General features: G+C 38.2%; 1 protein-coding gene across 3 annotated transcripts in view; it reads left to right on the top strand.

The window, feature by feature from the left end:
* SLC25A13 (solute carrier family 25 member 13) overlaps positions 1 to 24,434 on the top strand; it is a 96,753-nt gene that overhangs the window by 23,301 nt on the left and 49,018 nt on the right. For all 3 annotated transcript variants that reach the window (XM_021538373.3, XM_021538374.3, XM_021538375.3), the window contains 2 exons: positions 4,466 to 4,608; positions 12,284 to 12,399. In XM_021538373.3, coding sequence (XP_021394048.1) covers positions 4,466 to 4,608; positions 12,284 to 12,399 — 259 coding nt within the window. The remainder of the gene's footprint in view (positions 1 to 4,465; positions 4,609 to 12,283; positions 12,400 to 24,434) is intronic.

Below are 24,434 nucleotides of genomic sequence, written 5' to 3' on the forward strand. Positions count from 1 at the left end.
TTCATATCTTTTGCTCTATTATTGCAGCATACAACTCTTGATAGTTTTTTCCAACCATTAATCATTCACCGTATTATTACCATGTTAGACTTAAATACCATTATCAGAATTGAACAATGCTCACCAAGAAGTCAGACATATTCCTGAGTGATTATTGTATTGACTCAGAAGAAGTATTGCTACCTTAGAAAAAACCCACATTGTTCAGAGAATGTGGTAGGAGTTTCATTATTGTTCTTACATGTGGTAAAATGTTCATGTAGACACCTTACTGTTAGATAATTTGGTAAACTTTCTTCTTCCATCTTTGCCATCATTTTTTCCTTAGGGTTATCACTGCTTCTGTTATTTGTAGAAATGTTGGGAAGATCACCTTGTGAAGTGCTGGCCATATTTATTATTTAATTGAAATTCCTTCTTTCTTGGCCTGCTGTGGAAAGCATGCAAGTAAAGACTCACATACTTGCTTACATACTTGAGAGAAATGTGCTTTAGTGTTTTGCTGAAAATTGGGAGGTGATTCTCCAACCCTGCTCTGTTCTTGTGAGACCCCACCTGCAGTGCTGCATCCAGCTCTGAGATTCCCAACATAAGAAGGATGTGAACCTGTTGGAGCTAGTCCAGAGGAGCATTGCAAAGATCGAGTGCTGGAGCACCTTTGCTATGAAGACAGACTGAAAACTGAGATTGTTCAGCCTGGAGAAGGGATGGCTCTAGGGAGATTTTGCTGCAGCCTACCAGTACCACAAGGGAGCCCACAAATAATCTGGGGAGGGACATTTCACAAGAACATGTAGTGATGGGACAAGGGGGAATGACTTTAAACTGAAAGAGAGTAGGTTTAGGTTAAGGAAGTAAGGAAGAGGTTGGTAAATCCCCAGAATAGCTTGCCCAGAGAAGTTGTGAATGCCCCATCCCTGGAAGTGTTCAAGGCCAGGTTGAATGAGGCTTTGAGTAACCTGGTCTAATGGGACATGTATGTGCCTATGGCAGGGAGGTTGGAACTAGATGATCTTTAAAGTCCTTTCCAACCCAAACTATGCAGTGATTTTTTGAAACTGGCTTTCTTTGGCCCATTTCCTAAATTTAAATAACTATGTCTAACCTTCCTAAGATTCATTAGTCCACTATCTGGGTAGGTTTGGTATTCTGGTATAAAAAAAAAAAAAGAGTAGAAAAATTCGTGGTTCTGAAGAATAAGTATGAGGTAAGATGCCACAGTACTATTAGGGAGCTGTTGTATCTGAATTATTTCTATAGAGGTGTTGAAGGCTTGAGACAGCTCATACCTTTCCAGTTTCTTCCCTCCATCTTTGCTCTCCAGCATCATGCCCCACTCTCCATGTAGTTCTTGGTATTTTTTCCATTGTCCCTTGTGAGCTATTATTAACAATATGTGTAGGTGTCACAATGTATATTGCCTGTATTTATAGTTTTATTGTATACTGTCAGTATTTATAGCTCTGAAATGAGATTTTCAGTTGAAAAAGTCAGGATTTAACTTCTTAAGTCCTGGAACTTGTATCTATCAAGAGAGCAAAAAGACTCTTGCAAAAGAGGGAGTTATGTGGTTTACAGAGGAACATACTTGACGAGCAGGAGCACAGCAGCAGAAAATGCAGACAGGGAGTAGACCACTGACCTGAGAAGATAGTAGCATTGGAAAGAAAATAAACACTCTAGAGAGAAGCCCAGTTCCTTCTCAGCTATGAGGTAATCCTCAACTGGAGAGTGGGGAAGTTGGTTAGTTGGTTTGCTGAGAACAGTGTGAAAATAGTTTCCTACCTGCCCATGGATATTCATCTCCCTTACATATCTGAAGGTGTTAGCTCTCTCAACCTTCTGATTTGGTGGATTGAATGGGTTGTAATTTAGCACACTAAATGCCACCCCTGACTTATTTTTCTTCCTGTTTTGCTTTTCCTTCCACTAAACAGAAGGGATCCCAGTAATGAAGTATGAGCTAAATGTTTTGTTCAGTGTAATACAGGATTGTCATGCTGCTTATTCCCAAGAAGGAAAAACGATGAGTAAATGTGCTATGTTGTTTCATGGTCTACAGATGAGTGATGCCCAGAGTGTTCATTAAGCTTCTCCAGACTATTTTAAGTGGTGAAGCCAATACAGTTACTTCTGCAGATTGTGGAATGTTCATTTACAAAATAATTTGACAACTATTCTTTCCTACTTCAATTAAGAATTAAAAAATATGATTGCCATTTAGGAATGGTACCCACAGTGTAGAAATAAATGTGAAATTATCAGTTTAAATACAGTGGATTGCCGTAAACTTTTAGCATATTTAGTATGTCAAATCCCCAATAGAATGTTTGAAAATCTTACTTAAAATGGGGTTAAACTTGTTATTGCTTGACTATATAAAATGTGTGTAAATAAGTTACCAAGAAGCCATTAAGTACTATGTATAATTGTCAAAGGGGGGGAAATAAAATTGTAAAGAGCCAATTTTTAAATTTTGCTCCTCCAAAACAAATAGAATTGATGTTTTTGCTTTTTATTATGATAATTTCCAAGAGTACTTCTTCTAAGTCTTCTAACATAACCTCTAAGAGATTAGATTTTAGTCAAAGTGATCAAGCTGACATTTTTCAAGGTCATTTTCTATATGTAGTATAGAGTACGTGATTGGATTTCAAATACACTTGAGTAAATCACAATGACAAGAAACAGGGAGACACTGAAACCTTGTGCTGTTTTCTGTTATTGAGTGCCCTAGCAGGGGGTTAGCCTGGATGAAAAAAAGAAATGTAGAAGCATAGGCTGTCTGACTTATTTGATTTGTTTCTCAATAGCAGCTGTGTTAAAAGTTTCTGAGGCTGGGATTCTGAAGGATTCTGTCTTTCTGCAAATGATTACATTGAAATCAATTGATCTGTTAGTTCTTATAAAAGTATACAATTCAAAATTCCTTGCAGTGTAGCAGCTAGACAGCATGTGTTATTGAAACAGGAATCCTTTAGCACTAACCAATATATAGATGCCAAAGCGAGTTATGTTTTATTTGGCTTGCTTCTCTGAAGCCTTGTTTCTTGAAGATATTGCTGTACCTGAAAATGGTATTTCTATAGCACTAGAAGAAAATAATCTACCTACTGTAACACTTTGGCATCCCTCTGAGAGTTATATGCCTACAGCAGGTATAACGGTACGCTGCAGGCACCAATATGAAATGAAAACTGGCAGTTTTCGTCCCTTAGCAGAGCCATAGGAACATGAAATATAATGTGTGTCTGAAGTACACTACAAAATAGCAATAGGCATCTAATTTATTTATTACTTGGGGGTGGATAATGCTCTGTGGGGAGATGCAATGATAGTTTATCATCCTACCTTGCCTTAAAAAATTAAAAAAGAGAAATTAGTGGTTTTTTTCTGTTCTCAGTGTACATTTGTTATCCCAACATAGACCTGTTTCCCTTAAAGCTAACACATGGTTCTACAGATCTTGCCTGGGATTTCTTTTCCTCTTAATGATTGTCGTTATCCTTTTTCTTTTCTTAAAATACAGTCTTCAGGGTTGATTTCAATTTTGACCTTCTTCAGAAAATGAGGACTTTAAAATTTGATGGCTGACCTAGCAATGAGGTGTTAACAAAGGGAATTTTATTTATTTATTTAGATATTATCTTCAAAAATGTTAATATTGCTTTTGTTTGTAACGTATTACTGGAGGCCTATATGCTTGGGTCTGTAAATAGCTGTAAATAGCTAGTAACTCTTGTGTAAAGCAGGGATAATGTATGGCAGGTGTTAGGTGTTAGAATTCTTTTCTTATTTCTGCAGTGTGCCGAACTGTCAAAGTTCATGTTTTGCTGTTAACATTTTTCTGCAAATTATGTTCTTTGACCTCCTTTCAGTGCTTCAGCCAAGGAGAAGTATCTAGCTTCTTTCCTTAAGGAGAAATCTCCATGGCTGGAGGGGCTGCAGTAGAGTTCTTCAAAACAGCACCCCCAGGTGGACATTCCTGCGGGATCATTTGCTCCACTGGCATTTTGCGGGTGTCACCAACCCTGCCTTCTCATCCTGAAGTAGAATGGCTAAGAGAGGAGCCATTTCACATAAACAAGAAGTGCTGCAGTATCCTACAGCTGTCAGAGTTTCAGTGGGCCTGAGATGCTACATATGTGCTTGCAAATGTACTTGTGCTTCTAATTCGGAAACATATTTGGTGCTATGGAGCATGACTAGACCACTATGGAGAAATTGTTGGCATCATAATCCAAAAACTGTATGTCTGTCATTGGTAGTCTGGGTAACTGAGCCTTCAGCTGCTTAAGTACTCGCCTCTTACTCTTTCCTGTTTGGGTGTAGTATATAGGTTCACTGGAGCAGAGCTGTCATCTGCTGTAACAGAGGCCTGCTCATGATTGGAAACTATGGGTGGTGGTAATAAATGCCTGGAGAAGGATGTGTTGAACCACTAAATATTGTATTCATTTAACAGTATGCAAGTGTGGAGAAGAATGGAGAATTCTTCATGTCTCCTAATGACTTTGTCACACGGTACTTGAAGATAATTGGAGATGGTTTGCCTAATGCAAGCACTGTACAGCTCCTTGCAGGTGTGGTGGATCAGACAAAAGATGGGTAAGTGTTTTTTTGTGGTTTTTGTTTGGGGGATGGGGGGAATTTGTAATTGATTGATTTAATTTTTTTCTTTTTCTGTTACTCATTTAAAAAATACAAAATAATTTTTTCAAACAGTCTGATCCTTGAGGGGTGGGCATTGTTTTGTATTGTTTTCCCCTGCAGATCCATAAAGGAATACAGTATATTTTAAGTGAAAAGAGTAGAAATATTGTTTTCAACTGCACTTAACATTTAGTGGTGCAAACAATTTTCTGTCTACTATGTATTTTTAATTCATGGAACCTTTAATGTTTGTCGGCTGGCTCCCCTAGGTCCTGCTTTTCTTTCCTTCCCTGAGTCTTTCTGTCTCTGTTTACTTTATGTATCTGTCACAAACACATTCAAATAGAAATCCAAAATAAGTTTAGATGGTGTAGGAAGAGATCCTAGAAAAAAGTGCCCCTGCTTCGTTTTGCCATGGCACTGTTAAAGGTTTTTGCCGCTGTGTTTTTCCTTCAAGGGGGAGGAGGAGCGCCTGAGGTATTTAGGGAGCCACTCTGCAATCTTGGGAAGACAGCAGTGAAGTTGGTTGCACATGGTTTGCATTTGAAAGGCCGACTTTGCCAATAGGCAATATTAGCTACCCTTCCATCTTCCTTCCCCCTAGTTTAATGAAATCCCAACATTTGCTTTTGGTACTTACCCAGGCAAGCTGTCTCTTCACCCATATGAATTGTTCAACCCTCCCTTTAAAGTATCTTTAGAGAAACTTGAGAATAATTAGCTATGGACTTAAAAGTGTGTAGTTGTGGCATTTTTAGAAACCAGAAAACTTCAGGCATGACTCATATCAGTGGTTGCAGAGAGTAAAATGTGAGATAAACAAAGCATGACTAGAGAATGCAGTCTCCTTAGGGAACAGATGCAGGCATAACTGAGTTTTGCAGTCCTTTCTGTGCCCTCTTTTCTGCTCAGCCAGTCTCATGTATTTGGCAGCTGAGCACCTTGAACCTTGCAGATGAGTTAATGTGATGATTGCTGCCCCAGTAAAAGAATTCTGTAAAAGGTTATGTTGGTAACATTGATGGCATCAAGAAAGCCATAGCTTCAGACAGTGTTTGACTGAAAATGTTAAACATTTCTCAGATTTCTTCCCTTGGTTTGACGCCTGCAAAAACAACATTTTCCAAATTACATGGCTTCAAATCCGTTTTGTAATAAGAAGATTGAGAACATAATCCATACCTTGTGATTTGGATCTCCCTCACAGAAGCTGGTGTCAGGAAGAACAAAATGTAAAACTGTAGCCTATGTGAACTTGTTGACAAGTTGGGATTTCGTAACTTGGCGTGATCTTGTAAGAGTTTTGCGGTGTAATATTGAGGCTTCTAATTGCTGCTTTCTGCCGTGGGTAAGGATTGTTTCTGTAATCACACTGTGCAGTGACAGTTCGTAACGTGTCTTTCGAGAATCTCTTCTGGTCTTCAGGCTGTCTTCCTGTTTAGCTAATACATGAAAGTATGGAGAAAGTTTGGAAAGTGATTTGCATCTTTCTCCCTAATGTGGCATTGTAGCATTTTTTGCCATGTTGCTCAGTGTTTGTACTTTGTTCTCCTGGTGTTTAAAGTAATTTGCCAAGTAATCGTCTGAGGCAAAGGTCAGCTGCTTTTTGGTTCCTGTCATGAAATCTCCTAAAGACAGCAACAAGACCATTGGTCTTCTCCTATTGAATGTTGCCAACTTGGCAGTCCAGAGCTCCCAGTTTTACAGTGAAGCACAAATCAGCTTTTGTTGGTGTTCATATTTAATAGGCTTGTCAGTGTTTATGGACTTACATGTGGTTAAGGTCATGAGAGTCTGTTCAGTAATTTTGCATTATTTCTATTATAAAGTAGAAGGTGTCTTGCAAGAGCAATGACAAGTTAATTTTGTTACAGTGTTAGTGACTTAAAGTAGTGCAGTGCTGAAAATACTGCTAGGCTATTTTCAGAAGCATTTATCCATTGTCTTGGATCTGTCTTTTCCACTGAAGAAGCAGCTGTTGTTCATGACTGTTGAGCATGACCACTTGTCACTAAAAGGGTCTGAGCCTCCACCAGGGCTGTTCCTGGCACTGTTTAGAATGCCTTTTAATTCTTTCTGATTTTGGTGACAAGTTAGGTATATGTACAAGTGTAATCAATGCGAAAATTACTTAACTGGTTAAATACACAGGTGAAAGGCCGGCAGCACGAGAACTTCAGACTCATGAGCAGGATGCATAGATGAGCAAAGAGTTTCTTACCCAAGAGTTGAAGAAGTTCTGAGTGTGAAATGAAAATAACTGTAGCCCTTAGGTACAATCTCACAGTGATTACTGTAGACAAAATCTATGTAAGTCTAGCTCAGTTCCTGCATTGCCAGAAATTAAGGATTTGAGGGTCTACATGAGCTACTGTTGTTGTGACAAAGGTATGAGACCTCTTAAGGCATACTCTGTTGTTCAGTGAATATCTGTTGCCATGGGAGCAAGTTTTGCCTCCATTTTAAGCCAGGGCAGGTGTTTATTTGATGGTGGGCTTTTCTCCTGTTCTTTTATGTGGGCACGTTTGTAAGGTTTCCTCTAAGAAAAAGAAATACATTCTTTGCCAGACAAACTTTTCAAAGTAGTCAACTGGTAATAACATAAATTTTAGTAAGTGTTATATTGCATGGTTGGTGTTCATATGAAACAGTCTGAGGAGCCTGGTTCCTGACCTTAAGCCTCTCACTCCTAATCTTATTAAAAAAAAAAAAAAAAAAAAAAAGGCTTCATTTAGCCTCAGCTTGATCAGAAATTTCCCCAAAATGCAGTAGCTTTCTAAAGGCCTATCAGCAATAGGCCAGGCATTTTCCATCCTGCCTACTGTAATATAATTTCTCAGATTTCTGTTGTAGTTTTAAGTATCTGCCTAACAAAATAGGTATTTACTGCACGTCTCTGTTTGGACTGTAATAACTAACACTTTACTGAGAAATACCATATGCTTTATTTTTAGAAAGGACAAAGTATTCAAAAATAACACTTGGAAATGCCAGCATTTTCCATTATTATTGGATATAAATTTATCCTCTAATGCACCAATTTACACTATACTTAGTTTACCTAGCTTGCAGTGTAAAATAATAGATGTAGCTTCAATTTGTGTCCCATTATGTTACCGTGTTTAAATTGCTGATACAGTAAAAACATCTGCATTGATTTCTGAAGAAAACCTCTTCATCATTGCATTTGTATGTATTATTACAGCAGGTAATAAAAAGCAAGTGGCTTTTTTTCTTTACATGGCTACATGCAGACTTTCTCTGGTGGGAATGTGTTTTGTCTATGGGGTGTCCAGATACCATGGGTGTGAGCATGGAAGACAGGAGAGAGTAGTAAATAGTGTTTTTTCTGCACCATACTCTGTTGTTATGTTTAGATTGGTGGTCTTGTATGTGGATGCTTTCAAATTATCAAGATTTGAGCCTTCCTCAATAAACTGTGCAGTAGTGGCACTCATAATGAGGATGTGAAGGTGAAGAAAGACTTTGACTTACCTGGGTGGATTATCTTCAAAACTGAAATAAAATTTTGTACGCATTTCAGCTTCCTTTTGTTGTGCTGTTAAAATCACTAGGTTTTTCTCTGCTTTTGTAACATAAATGACTACTTGTTTAGGTATATGAAATAACTCCTAAGTAGTATATTGAAGTCCATGTTAACATGTGCTGTTTAATGACACCTAATGATATTCACTGAAGGGTTATGCTAAACCCAAAAGGGTGATGCTAAACCAGAGAGAAAACGTGTTACCCAGGCAACTACTCTTGTGCAGTATAGAGAAGTGAGCATATGGCTATGTAGTACACATTTTTTCAGCTTCTTTAAGCATTAAGAATCACACGTGTAATTGACTGAAAAATTACTGCTCAGTTACTGTATTGTATGGTCATAATAGAAGTAAATGAATACGTCGTCGTTAGAATAGATCTGTTGGGAATCACTAGCAGGCTAGTCTACTTAGGGAGCAAAAATACAATAAGAAGAAAATAGCTGGTTTAATTAACATGTAAAAATTGGGTTAATTTGAATTCAGCTGGCGCAGCAGATATTAATGTCTCTTCTTTAACAGTCTGGCTAGAAATACACAATTTGTACACTTTTAATCTTCTGAGTTCTATGAGTAATTGTTTTTAAAAAATGGATATAGGGTTATTTTAAGCATTTATCTGTGACTTAGGGGGGTTATTGCTTCCAAGTGTTGAAAAAAAATGCTTCTACTAGTATAAAATCTTGTAACAGTATTAATACATGGAGTTTTAATCAAACCCAGGCCTAGTAACACAGCATATGTTCTTAACATGGTGCTGGGATTCTGCTGGAATAGGTGCTGTATTCTTTTCTGTGCTGTAGTCATTGTATTGTGATCTGTTGGTAAGGACATGTGCAGGTTGTTTCACACAAAAACTGGCTTTACCAAAATGGTGCTGGCAGAGATTTTACATTTATAATTCCAAACAATTCTATTCTAGAGTCTTATCACCTGCTGTACTTTTTGTTTTTTCTGTGTGCATGTATGATAATCTTTAGAACAGAACTCAGTGCTTTGGATCTGTTTACTGTTCTGTCAGGTATGTAGCCAATAATAATAAATAATAATAGCTTTTTATAGCCAGTAAATCACATTGTAACAGTAAATATGCATAAATATAAAACAGAGTAGGTTGTGATATACTGGTTTAAAATTGAAGGAAGTGTTACTCCTGAAGAAAATGTATTTTGGCTTAGAAGGGATGGAAGTTTTCTTCCTTTAAGTGACTGAATATTTGTGTAGTCTGTGTTTAACAGTGGGGTGTACCGAGAGCTCCCAAGGCATTTAAAGGACTGATGGATTGCTCGTGTACTAACATGTGCATATATAACAAGGCACAGACTTCTTTGCCAGTAAAGCTTAAGGCATTCTTATATGTTTGCTGACATCATTAATTTTGAGTTTAATCTTAAGAATACCTGAGGAGTTCTCTTTTTATTTACTTCTTGCAGTATGTTTTAATTTATGGTGGCAAGCTCCCAGGTTTAATTATTTGTTAGACCATTTCATACTCTACATTTTATTTACTTTTATTTATTGCAGGTATATTGAGAGAGGTAGTATAAGGCAGCTTTTAGGTCTTCTCTGTGCTGTGCTTGTTTAAAAAAATGTCCTCTTTTATTAATCTCATGTTTGTATTTTCCTCATGGAAGTCAGCTTGTTACCCTGTGAATCTTTGGCTGCTGATATGCAGCAAGCACACTTCAAGTGTTGATCTAGGAAAGCCAGTAGATGTAATCTTTTAAGACTTCAGCAAAGCTTATGAATATTGTCTCTCATAATGTCCAGCACACTGAATAGCCTGGTTACATGATGAGTGAGTGACTGGCCTACAGGGCAGGCACAAAGGGTTACAGTGAATGGGGTGACATCATGCTGGCAACCTGTCACTATGGGGGTTCTGCAGGCTCCATCCTCCGTTTTGTGCTCTTCAATATCTTCATAAGTCACCTTGATGCAGGACTCATAGGGATACTAAGTAAGTTTGCCAACTGCTGACATCCTCAAGGGCAGAGGGGCCCTGCAGAGACACCTCAACCAACCAGGGAGATGGGCAATCACCAACTGTATGAAGTTTAACAAGGGAAAGTGCCAGATTCTGCACCTGGGATGGGACAACCCTAGATGTACAGACAGACTGGGGAATGAGAGGCTGGCAAGCAGCACTGTGGAAAGGGACGTGGACGTGGGAGTCCTGGTTGACAGAAAGCTAAATATGCCTCAGCAGTGCCCTGGCAGCCAGGAGGGGCACCCGTGTCCTGGGGGCACCAGGCACAGCATCACCAGCCGGGCAAGGGAGGGCATTGTCCCACTCTGCTCTGAGCTGGGGCAGCCTCACCTCGAATCATGTGTGCAGCTTTGGGTGCCACAGTATAAAAAAGACACTAAGCTGTTAAAGAGTGTCCAAAGGAGGGCAGCAAAGATGGTGAAGGGCCTTGAGGGGAAGCCATATGAGCAGTGGCTGAGGTCACTTGGTCTGTTCAGTCTGGAGGAGACTGAAGGGAGACCTCATTGTGGTTTCAACTTCTTCACAAGGGAAGAGGAGGGGCAAGTACTAAACCCTTCACTCTCATGACCAGTGTCAGAATTCAAGCAAACAGCATGAAGCTGAGTTCAGGGAGGTTTAGGTTAGATATAAAGAAAAGGCTTTTCACTCAGAGTGTGGTTGAGTACTGGAACAAGCTTCCCAGGGAAGTGGTTACAGACCAAACCTGTCTGAGTTCAGGAAGGACTCGGGTACGTGGTGTGGTTCTTGGGGATGGCCCTATGCTGGGCCAGGAGTTGGACTCCATGATCCTGATGGGGCCCTTTCAACTCAGCATATTCTCTGATACCCATAAAACAGGTGACTGAAAATTGCTGTATAGTCATGGGGTCATCATAACTTGATGGAAAAAATATCTTTTCCAACTTATTAAAACTGTTAATTCTTCACTGTTACTGCATACTGAGTAAAAGTTTTCATTGAACTGACTGCAGTGTCAAAGTCCTTTGCATCAAAGTCCTAAGGATATAGTTAGTTTCCATTAAAAATCCCCTGGGTTTGTGTGTGTTTCTTGACATTGGATACACTGAATTTTGTGCTTTTCAGAAATAATCCTTGTTCCCCAGCTGCTGCCACATGAACCCATTAAAGCTATGTGCCTGCTACACTGACATAAAGCAGCCTGAGAGGCAGCAATCTTAACTATCCCAGGCTGCTAGCAGGCCCTGCCACCACATATTTGAACATGATTTTAAATTCTACAGCCTAGACATTAAAGAAGCAGGAAAACGAAGAATAGTTTGCCTTTGCCTCTCTAAGAATAGGAGTTTGATGTCCATTTGAATTCCTGGGTGTGACACAGAGAAATTAGAATGTTCAAGGTCTTTGCTGTTATCAAACCTACTGCTGGAAACAATGCCATGTTGTCTAATTATGTATTTTTGCTTATGAACTAACTTCTGGGAGGACAACCCTGCTTTTATCTATGCCCTACTACTGTGCTAGTACATTAGGAACCAGGCTGTAATGATAAATTTGAATAAACTGCTTTTGGGCTGAGAAAGAACATGCAGACTACTGATTGAAATTTGTGACTCAACATGCAGGACTGGAGGGCTATGATGGATGAGTAATAAGTTGCTAGCAAACAGATAACATATTCTGATCAGTTCCTTCTGAAGTGAGTGGCAGCATGTAGATCTTGAATGGATTTGCTTTCCAAACGTGCTAAGTACTGAGTCTTGCGGGAAGTTACTCTTGTGTTTATTGGCTCTGTCTTGCCATTGGAGGGAGGTAGGCTCCCCCAGAGGGCAGTTCAGTTAGGCATTAAAGCTGAGGTGAGTAGCCATGCTGAGTGTTTTGCTTATTTTATGTTGTGTTGTGACTTGCTGAGAGGAATAATGCCTTGTTCTACAGACATTTCTGTAGTGATATTAAGGCTTCCTGAGAGCAGTGGGGATAGGGCATTTTAGGATAAATTTCAATCCCTACTGAATATATTTTGCACATATTTTTGTTATGTCTTATTTCTTTTGTATAATCAATATTATATCATATTTCAGTTTTTTGTGAGCAAGTTGGTTTCATAGCTATTGTTTTTTCCTTCATCCCTTAGGTTGATATCCTTTCAAGAGTTTGTGGCATTTGAATCAGTCCTGTGTGCTCCAGACGCATTGTTCATAGTAGCCTTTCAGCTGTTTGACAAGACTGGTAAAGGAGAAGTTACTTTTGGTAAGACATTCTTAAATGTGCATTCTTGATGTAAAAATCCATACCTATGCCAAACTCTGCTTCACCTTCTGTTACTGTAGGAGACAGTGATTGCTAGTGGAACTACACTAATGCCAAGCAACTTTATGCCTGTACTTTTTTAACCATTTATGCACGCACAGTATGAAGCCAAGGTCATTGTCATCATCATCGTTTTCTCTGGAGGACTGGTCACTTCTCTTTTTCTCTTCCCCAACATGCTTGTGCAGGTCCAGACCAGCAGTGATAGGTGACTAGAGGAAATGATTGTAAAACTGCAAGGAAGTTGCCAGAACACCTGGGTAAATGTTGGGTCTGAAATCATTACCCTGAATTATTTTTTGTTTAAGTTGGCTATATTTTAAGCTGGCTGACTTCTAAGGCTTAAAACTGTATTCTGTGAGATTTTACGGTAATGAATTCATTATTGCATGCCCTCTGCCAGTCCCTCCCCCTGTAAAATTCAGCTGTGCATTGGAAGTGTGATGTTTGCACTGATAATGAGATACACTCAGGCCAGTTTAAAACTTGATTAAGAGGACTGTTTCTTTCTGTATATTCTAGAGCTAGATTTTGATATCTGCAGGACTATCTCCCACCTGCCTAATGATAAGGGCCATTCAGTCTGAAAGAAGGATTCAGAATTTAGCAGTTTGGACTAATTTCTGATATTGAGCTTGCACTTGAAAAAGTACGGGAATTTTTTTTTGCTGAGTACCTACACTGGCTAAACTTACTATTTCTAATCTGCTACAATTTGGCATGTTTATTCATATATATCAAGCTTTATTGTTTAGTTGTTAAACAGTTCTGAGTAAATGGGAAATTCGACTATATTGACTCTTTTGTCTTTCAGAAATATATAGTTCACACATCCATTACATTTTACTAGTATTTCCCACACATCTTATGCTCAGTTATAAAAAGCTGTTCTATTTTCATTTGAACTAACAGGATTCTGTAACCATTGCTTGAAACATCATTGTATTCTACCATCTCAAAAAATCTGTATTTATAGTTGTGGCTGGTAAGAAGAGTTGCTGTCTCTTGTTTATCTCTTTTATTTTTTATTATTTTAGTAGTGTGTTGAGGGTGTGAAAGATGTGCTTTTTTTTGCAGTATTTCAGAAGTTACTACAGATGCTAAAGGATTTTCAGAAGAAAATTCTACAGATCATAACTTTGATAAAGGAAGTATTTTGTACCTAACATTTTTGTGTATGTATATGGACAGAGAAGCAGTGAGAGGTGCCATGTTTTTAAAACAGGAGGGAATGCATATTTTACTAGGGTTTTGTTCCAGTGAAGGCAGACCAGAGTTCCTGGAATGCCTGTGATGTGCAGTTTCTTGTCTGTGTCAGAGCCCCTGTTTGCTTGGAGCACTCATTAATAATCTAGGAGGAACTGTATTCGTTTGATCTGAATGCTGAATCACTCCGACTTAACTTTTTAACTCTTGGCATTCTTGTTCCTATTTTTCCTGCTGTCAAATGCTTCCCTTGGGGTTTGACACAGTGAGTCAAAGGATTTAGTTGGCATTTGAAGTCCATTGAAGTCCTTCTAGTGATGAGAGAAAATCTCATGCCAGACTGTATTTAAAAGAGGAGACATGCCAACATTGGCAGAACCTCAGATAGTTTTTGTTTAATTCCTTCATCTCCCCTTTTGAAACCATAGATGTATTTGTAACTTCAGTGTAGTACCTTGTGGCTACCACCCCAGTAAATGCCTGGACTGGGGAGGATGGTAGAGCAGTCTCAGTGTTGTGCCTTCTCAGCAGAAATGGTTGACCTTTAGACAAGGTTAGTTCCTTATTTTATATCACAAGGAGAAAAAAGGAGCTTTATTTTCCTGCTATTATGAAAAAACCCTAATATTTTCATAAATACATTATTAAAATACTATCCTGTAACTTTGCCACTAAATACCTCCATCATGCATCTTTGAGGCTAATTATGAGGTCTTTTTCCATTCACTTGAATGAGAGTAGTATCAAGTCCTTATCAAGGTTAGGAGACTTAAATAGGGGTTTGTATACTGTGGAATTACAGTGTGAAAGGAGCAGAAGAATAGGGAAAGGATAATTTTTCAGTATACTGCTGTTAGGTATAGTATCTCAAGGCTCTCATTTTAAGTCTCTGTCTCATTTTATTGATGTTAAGAAACAGCATGGCTTATCTGTGCAGTCATTTTTTTTTTCTGTACACTAAAATAGTGATATAAATATTTTAGCTTATACCAAGCAGAATAGTTCCTAGCAGTGAATTTCACATTTTCTACCATGCAAATCTATCTCTTACTCTTTCACAGGTGCACTTGGCTTGGCATCTTTGTTAAAGGAATTAATGGAATTAAGCTTTATGCCAACGAACTTTTATACTGAATGTGAGATCCAGGCTGTAGATACTCAGAGAAATGTTCTGGGTAAAGAAGTTCCAATTTAAGACTTTGCACTTACTTTTCTTGAAAAATGTTGCACTCTTACTTTAGTTTCTGGGTTGGAAATGGATTTGCATTTTAGCTGTGTGTTGACATCTCTACAGTTTTAAATGTTTCATTTCTTTTAAGTGGCAAGTTAACTGTACCTGGTTCTTTGACAGAACTGTTACCTATTTAAAAGGGCTGATGTGCAAGCAGTGTGAGTACATAGGGGGATGGGAAGTATTTCTAGTTTATTGCTTTTTGAGGTGAATTAAATGGCCACTAGTAAATTAGTGGCTAGTGGCTGGTTGAGACTACACCTGGCCATTGCATCATGTTGTAGATTTACTTTCTGCTGAAGTGTCAAAGCTTTGACAGTTTGTAAGGAGTTAAAGCTCTCAGCAGGAAAGTTTAAATTCAAGGCAAAGAGCAAACCATTGCTTCTTACTGTTGAGTGTTGACAGGCACATAAAAGCTGATAATGTAAGTCCAGGGGTTTAAGAGACTTAGTAGAGTTGCTTTTTTGTTGTGTGACTGTATTTTAATGCCTCATTAAAGAAGCAAAGCCCTTTGAAATTCTTTACTAGATGGCATTTAAAAAAAGGTGAGATAGTTGCATAAAAAAGTGTTTAAAAACAAAATCATTGTAACTTTCATCTTTAATTTTGGATGGGTAAAATAAATGATGGTACCTAAGAGTTCTGAGCTGTGAATAACACAGCAGTAATACCCAGGAACTAGAACTTACCTTTTCTGATACCAGTTCTCACAAGACCTAGTGTAGGGCAAAATAAGTGTTGTCCATGTTGATTTTGCTAAGAGAGTAAGCAAAGGCACAATAAGAGCTGTGGTTGCCTGAGTCTGTGCTGCCAACCATTATTTAACCTGCTTTAAAGATTTTAATTCTGATTTGTATTAAAGTTACCCACCAGACAGAAATTCTTGCTCTTGTACTTAACAAAATGGAGCTGTGGTATAGTGTGTGGTTTTATGGTTTTGGTTTTCATTTCTAGATATCCTCTCGTTTAATCTGAGGCTATTTCAAAATGGATGCTGTGTTGTGCTACTTTGAGAAATAAGAGTATGCTGTAAAATGTCAGTCCTTTAATTAAAACAAAACCAACAAACAACAATCTCCCTGCAAAGCCAGCAAAAACATGAAGGAAATAGAGAATCCAATCCCCAAATTTTTGTTTGTTAAGTGTAGCAGCTGCAGATTCAAGTACTGTATTTTGCTTTTGTCTTTAAACAAAACTATTGGCATGCAGACAGCAGCGGTTGTGGGTCTCTGCTTCTGTTATTAATTATATCAGTACATTTCTTAGATAAGCACATTAATTAAGGATACATCTTACCTAAGTGCTTCTGTTAGCTGGTACCTGATACTTGGATTGGCTGAATACTTTGTAAACTTTCTAAGAAGACATAGCTCTTAAGAGAAGTTTAAATAGCTCCATAGCTATTGTGATGAGCTTCAGAGTTTTTTCCTCTATGATAATACTTTGATTTTTTTTTGATATGCATAAAATGATTACCAGTTTCATAATTGTTTTCATGTTCAAAGAATTAGCTTCTGATTGTGGGACGTAGCTCTTGCTTTTGTTACAGAGGATTACTTGTTTTATGCTTTGCACTGCAATTGCTGGTATGACTTGATTGTTTTTATGGAATCAGTAATTATTTTTATCTCTTGCACAACACCTAGCTTAGTGATGCCCAGCCTGGTACACTGAACACCATGTAAAACAATGAAAAGCTAAATCTGAACCAACAAAATAAATTGCTGTAGCTGTAAGCTTTGATCTCTTGATAAACTGCAGTATTTAGTATTTAGTATTTATCCATTGCTGGTTCAAATTCCTTGAAACCAGTTGTAGCTAATGATTTGTTAGCTTACACATCACAGCTTTACCTATACAGTGAAACATTTGTTGATGTATAAATGACAGCTGCCTAGATACGATCCAGTGGCAACATTGCAGATTTGAAATCTGTTCAGTGTCTGATGTTTTTTGTTGTTTGTACACTGTTGGATTTTGCACAAATAATTGCCAGTTTAGTTACAAAAGGATGTAAATTAGACTTGTTAGTATATTTATTTTCTTCAAAACAATTTTTGAAATCTCAGACTATTTTTTGAGAATTTAATTTCTAGACATATGTCATCTTGGCAAGTTTTTGTTTTGTTTTTCTCTTTTAACTAAAATGTTTGATAATCAGACAGACTTGGATGCAAGCATCTTAAGTAAAAGAGAGCCTGTTAAGAGGATACAAAAGGAATCTGTTGTCCTAAATATTAGGAGAAGCTTTGTCCTATTACACAGTTTGGTTTAATTTGGTCTAGAAAATGCAATTGAGTTTTCTACATCATCCAGAACTGAAATTCAGTGTTTCAGTGTGTTCTTTGTTGTTGGTTTTTTTCTGATGTTTTGTTGGGGATGGTAAGAGAACCATCAAACAATTCAGAGTGGAAGTGACTGTGGCAGCCATATGGTTCAAACCCTTGAAGTGCCACCATCAAGACCAGTTGCTCGAGGGAAAATATCTAATCAATGTTTTAAATAATCTCTGAAGCTGGAGACTCAGCAGCCTCTATGAGCAAGCATTTCCCAGTGTTTGATCGCTATTACAGTGGAAAACTAAATTCCTGATGCCTGGTCGGGATTGCCAGTGTTCCAGCTTGCATCTATTGCCTCTTGTCCTTCCACTGTGCATCTTTGTCTTCCCTTCATCTGTGGGGTAGATGCAATGAGCTACAGACAGCAGTGAGCTCTTCCTTTAGATGTCCCATCTCCAGGCTGAGAAAACCCCATTCCATTAGCCTTTCTATGCATGTCACATCATCCCCCAGCTGCCTTGTATGGAGAAAATAGAAGTGATGTTCTGTTTTTGTTAGCAGGTTGTGCTGTTTACCTTGGTGAAAGTGTTTTTTTTCTGTTTTCTTTTAAATTGTTATTATTACTCAGGGCAAGAGGAGTAGATTTATTTTTTATGCCTAGAGGGGGCCTAGCACTTTTCAAACTTGAGGTCTTAGGGTGCTGGCAGTTTGTTGCTAACTTCTAATGAGGCCAGGAAGGGTAATAAAAAAATGTAAGGCTGAAATTATGGATAGCCATAGTTCAAGTAGATGTATTTTTAAAGGATTACATTCTGGAAAATTTCTGAAGACATTTTAAGTAAGCAAATTATGTAATATTCCATGTGTAAATTCATGTTATTCCTCTTTACATACAGCGAAGATAGAAAAATCAGACAAGCTTGAATCCAGAGTCTTACTTGCTGAGGGTGATGGTACTTTAGGAAAGAGCCTGCTTTTTTGATTTTTGCTTTTTTTTTTTTTTTTTTTTTTTTTTTTTTTTTGTGGTATTTTCAGTATTTAACACAGGTAACAGAAGCGCACAAGTATCTCAGTCAAAAACTGGGGCCAAATTGAACAGGATACTGTATGAATATGTCATGAGAAAGTGAATTAGTTGTTTTCAGAAGTGACAAGGGCACAAACAGCCAGAGCAGGGGGAAGGTAAGAGGATAAAAAAGACAACAATTTCAGCAGATTTGTCAAGTTAAACTTATAATGGATTTTTTTTTGACTGGGAAAAATCATGAAGGCACAAGCATGTTCTGTGTAATAATGTTTTCATTAATGTGAAATTAATCTACAAGACTGCTCTCTCCTTGTTGAAAAGTTTGGCTAGGACAATGAATTATGTTCAGTAGCTGGTGTGTCTCTCCTGAAAGAGAGTGCATGCTGAACATTTTTTAGGATTAGTACTGGACTTCATGGTTAGCTGCTGGCATTCTGGGGGATCTGTTTGGCTGTTGTATTCTTTGAGGTCTTCTTACAAATTTGATAGACATTTATTTTCCAATACCAGTGTTCATCTCACCTCTGTGTACAACAGGTGCTGTACAGCTTTTGTTGCTTCTTCCAGCCACAAAATGTTTGTGGTTCTCATTGGAACAGAAGTGACCAGTTTTAGGGGGAGACTCCAGGCTCCTGCTTCTCCACCCTGCTGTGGCTGCCTCTGAGGATGCTGGCACTCCACTGAGGCTGTCGCAATACAGTCTTTTTTAATGCCTGAGGGTGTGCCAATGCATTTTCTAAGAGCAGCTCAACAAATGTCATAAGCTTTTGCTTCTCACCGATGGGCTCCAGATGTCAGTATGTTATCTGGAGGTGAAAAAGCATTAATTTTTTTATATATGTGGACCTTTATTATATTTCTTTAATGATCAGCTTTTATTACAAAAATAACTACTCTGATTTTTGAAACTTTTAAAGTGATATATGAGTGTTTTCTGAACAACTGAATACATGGCAATATAAGATTGGCATGTGTGTGTGTTGTATGGTATCTTGTCAGAGATCTAAAGAACTGCTTGGAAGATGTTCCAGTTCAGTGGGTTAAAAATCCTCTTTTTACGGAAGACCAACTGTAGATTTGCACAATTGACTATAATGCCTCCAAGTTTAAAAGATAGAGGTAACAGAAAGCACTTCCAATTGGTGGGTTAGTTCAATAATACTACATGCTCAGATGGTAAAATATTGTGCTTTCTGCTGCTACTTCATGATACTTAATAAGAAAAAACTATGTGTGGGAAGGGTGGGAAGGTGGGAACACACCAATTTGAGAGTCTGTTTCAACTGTATGAGGTCACTTTTTAGTTAACATAGTAACTCTTTGGTAAATTGAGGGTCAGCCATGTGTATATCCTGTTGGAAAAAAAAGCCCAACATGATTACTAGGCAGCACTTGGGCAGGAACCAAAAGCTTCTACACCAGAGCATATTTTAAACCATGTCAGGAGCTCTATATGACTTTAAGCTTGATTTTTATTGATATTTTTCCCCATCCCATTTTCAAACTGGCCTGGAATTCCAGATTAGAAAGTAGAAACTTCAACAAGTTCTAGGAGCCAGAAAAGTGTTTTGTTATTACAGATTTTAATATGAAATTTCAGATAGCAAAATACATATATTTTTGTCGTGTGTGTAATTTAGTTTTCTAAATTGGAAAATGTGCTGTTACCTAGCAGTTAATGACTATTTTTTCCTAACATTTAGAATTCAGGACCTGATTTAAGAAGCTGATAAAAGAAAACAAAGCTGAGAATATATTGGAAGTACTCAAAGTGAAAATTACAGTTTAGATAGGTTTGAGGATAGATAGTTAGACATTTTAATTGAACTGAAATAGTTTTATACTAATACAGTACTGTTGTGGGAGTACATTTTGTGGTGTATTTGAAATTGAAGTATTTAAGTGAGGGAAAATGTGTGTTAATGCTCTGCAAGAAAGTGATTTTTTTTTCAATCTTATCTATCTAAGCAAAATAGCTGTTAAAGGCATAGAGCTTTCAGGTCTATGCTGGAAAGCAAAGTGTAAAGTTCATGGTTATTTCTTTGAGCTAGGAGTTTGCTTTTATCACTTTGGTTGGCATATTAAATTGCTGTAGGAAACAAAGATGTAATTCTGAATTAAGTTTTTTATTGCTGGACAGCTACAGTGATATTAGTCCCTGTTGGTGTAAAAAAAAAAAGGTGTTGATTCAGTATACATTTGAAAAATATATTTGCAAAATAAATACTTTGAAAGAATTTTAGATTTTATATGTCAGATTCTTATGGACTATAACCAGTAAAGATTTTAGTAGCTTGTTCTGTTAAGTGACTTTCCTTAGACACAAAATACAGTGGAATAATGACTTTTAGAGTTTCCTTTTTAAAATCTAAAATTTATAAGTCCAAATTTCACTTGGAGAATATTTGTGGTTCTTTTTTTTGTCAAGTCTGTCTGTAGTTGTTCCAAAGCATGCTTTATTTTACTTCTTAATCACAGGAAGTGGAATGTCATAGGAATGAAAATGAAATGGAATCACAGGAATAAAAATGTGAATGCAGCATGCTTGTTTGCGCAATAAGCATTTAAAAATACACATCACACTGCAGAGAAGAAGGTTCCCAGGACTTAAAGGAACAAAAACCTCCCCTGTAAATCAGCAGGCAGATCACCTGGAGAGAAAATAAAACAACTCTTTCATGCGGTGATCAGAAATGAATGTGAAGGTTGCTATTTTTTAGTTAGAGACCAGGGAGGGATAAACAATGTTTCAGAACCTTGCAATTTATTTTAAAATTGAGTTTCAAAGCTGAATTTTTTAAAAGATTGATAAAAGTGACAGCATGGATTTCTGAAATTGAATGTTTAAAATCTTCAACCTGTTGGTTGTTTTTCTTTCTAACAGCTCTGGTTCAAACAATGCAAACACTCAAATGATTGTATCTTGTGCTAGCTTTAGATTGATTTTGTGCTGTTACAGCTCTTGACATTGAAGCATTAACATTTTGCTTTTTTAGAACTGAAGCAATTAAACAGTGTTCTGAACTGGATTTTAAGCTTCCATTTATCAGATATTCTGATTAAATACTTGTTTAGGATCAAAGCACAGTTGCCCAGAGAAGTTGTGGAATCTCTGTTGTTGGAGGTATTCACAGAATCACAGATTGGGTGAGGCTGGAAGGGAGCACTGCGGGCTATCTGGTCCAACCTTCCTGCTCAAGCAGGGTCATCCCAGAGCACATGGCACAGGATTGTGTCCAGATGTTTTTTTAGTATCTCCTGTGAGGGAGATTCCACAGCCTCTCTGAGCAATCTGCTTCAATGCTCAGATACCCACACAGTAAAGTTCTTCCTCATGTTCAGGTGGAACTTGCTGATTAAACAATACTGGGGCCAGTGTTGTCACACTAGTGACAGGCCTCCAACTACACCCCGTGCCACTGATTATGATCCACTGGGATTTCAACCTTCCCTTACCCTGATGTCTTGAATGAGAAATTCATGAGAGGGTATTCGAACCTCATCTGGCCATGGCCCTGAGCAACCTCTTCTTGTTGGACTTTCTTTGCCTGGTGTCTGGACTCCATGAAATCCAGATGTCCTTTCCATTACAAATTATTCTGTAGTGCTGACACAGGTTCCTTAAAAACAGAAGTCTAAACAGACATCATAACTCCTAGATACTGAAGCACACCTCAGCTTTTCTGTGTTTTCCTGGGTTTAGTTAAGTGATTTGTGGATAGCTGTGGAACTTCCAACTGCAGGTTTAATGCAAGACTACAGTTTTTTCATTATCCATTTTTATTTTAATGCTGGACTTGGATGATTAGGAGATGACACTGTTAGAACTGAACAATAACTTGGAGTGATTTCTGGTATGTAATTGGATACCTTTTGATGGTTAAATCACAAGCTAAAACACTTCAAACTTTTTGTGTAGTATGAATGGTTTTTAATGTCTGAATTGGTCAATCTGCCTACACATGAGACTTGAGTCAGTGATGTAGTAGATGAATGGGTAATGAGACCTAACGATGGAAGAGGAAGAAGACCTTTCACTGGGCATAGGAATTTGCACACCATAAATTGCAAAAAGGAAGTACGGGGTATGTGTAAAAATGCAGTGGCAAAGAGGATACCACATCTCATGTCATCAAAGAATCAGTAGAAGCACAGTAGACAATCTTCCAGTCAGCTGCCTGTATTGTGTAATCCAACATGCATTCTGTCAGAAAAGCATCTGATAGTAGTTGCCAAGTCATATTGACATCAATATACAGTATGATTGTGAAAAGGTCAAGTCGTGTGGGTTCTCTTACTGTGTCTACACTAATGTGGTAGTCTGTGTTTTCCAGGTCATAGCAAAAAAGAAGTGCACATCTTTAACTTGGAATGTTTAGAGTGATACTTGTACTTATATGAACTTCTGAGACATGCTTGTGGCCTTTAATCTCTAAAACAGACGAGGGAATGCAAATGGTCTGGATAGAGACTTATTATATTCCAAATTGGCTTGATGAGGTTTTCACTTTCATTGCTGCGCATTCCTTTACATTTTGTAATGCCAATAATTAAATATTGTATTTAATCTGAAGTTACCATTCTTTTCACTTTTTGACCTTTGAGCATGTCTTGGTCATGTGCCTTTGCAGCCCAGAAAGCCAAACATATCCAGGGCTGCATCAAAAGCAGGATGTCCACCAGGGTGAGGAGGAGCTTCTGCCCCTCTACCACACCTGGAGCACTGCATCCAGCTCTGGGGTCCCCAGCACAGGAAAAACATGGACCTGTTGGAGCAAGTCCAGAGGAGGAAACCCATGATTAAAGGGATGGAGCACCTCTCCTCTGATGAAAAGTGGAGAGAATTGGGATTGTTCAGCCTGAAGCAGAGAAGGCTTTGGGGTGGCCTAATTGCAGCATTTCAGTACCTAAAGAGAGCCTACTAGATAGGAAAAGGGAGAATGGTTTTAAACTGGAAGAGAGTAGTTTTAGGTTAGATATATGAATTAAATTCTTTACTGTGAGGATGGTGAGACACTAACAGGTTGCCCAGAGAAGTTGCGGATGCCCCATCCCTGGAATTGTTTGAGGCCAGGTTGGATGAGTCTTTGAGAAATATGGTTTAGTGCAGGGTGTCCCTGCCCATGGCAGGGCGGTTGAAGCTGGATGATCTTTAAGGTCTCTTTCAACCCAAACCATTCTATGATTGTATGTTTCATTTTCTTGAGATGGAATTTTAATTTGGGACTCCAGCCAAGGAGGGTTTACAGCACATTGAACTGGGGGAGCAGGATACATTGTTCCTTCAAGGTGTCTAATGCATGATAATAAATTAAAATAAAATTACAAGGGCATATTCAAAGGAGACTGCAACTTTCCTATGTTGAAGTAAGAGTTGTGTGGAGCCTTGCCTGTCAAAACAAATTCGAGACTCATTTTATACTAGCTAAATTTCTGCTATCTTTTACCTTGCCAGTAAGAATGCACCTTTTTTTCTCTGACAAAGGCAAGTCTGGAGTCCAGCCAAACATAGCTTTTAGTAAATGATGATTTGTTCCTAATCTCATCCACACAGTATCAGTGGCTTGCTCTGGGGAAATTCTGGAGATGGGATGAGAGGGAAGGAGGAAGCAAATGAACATCTGATTTCTCTGTGAATGTCTATTTCTCTGGAAAAGGAGTGGTTACTGCCAGAAAGAGACACCCTTTATTTCCTCTTGTATGCAGGCAAGACAAGCTGTCTTTTTCAAGCCTGTTGCCTTCTTTGAAGAAAGTCTGGCAGAAAGCAACTTTGTAAATGTCATCTCCACTCACTTGTGGGAAGGTGCCTTGAGCTGTGTCAGTAGGAAGCACCGTAAATGAAAGATATCAAGTAGAGGGATAGGACCTCACCCGGAACCCGATAGACTTTTTCTCCCACTGCCTTGAGAGCAGAATTTTGCTCCAGGAGAATGCTGGCAGACAAGATCCAAGCTGGCTGTGATGGAGCTTCAGACATGAATGAACAATGGGGCTGTCCTGGGGGCATTGACTTTGCTTGGAGAAAATTCTCATAGGACATTAGGACTTGGAGTTATGAATTTTATGAATTTGAGGTTAACTGGGGTTAGTCTTTCTATTTGTAGGTTAAATCCAACTTGCTCTTTCACCACTGATTTCCTGGGATCAGTGGGTGTTGTGTTTTTAAAGCTGAAACTGCAGACTAGGTTGTGAGATGGGAAGAGGTCTGCAGTTTCATTTCTGCTCTCTCTGT

This window comes from Lonchura striata, chromosome 1 (genome assembly GCF_046129695.1).
Source record: "Lonchura striata isolate bLonStr1 chromosome 1, bLonStr1.mat, whole genome shotgun sequence".
In the NCBI taxonomy this organism is placed as follows: domain Eukaryota; kingdom Metazoa; phylum Chordata; class Aves; order Passeriformes; family Estrildidae; genus Lonchura; species Lonchura striata.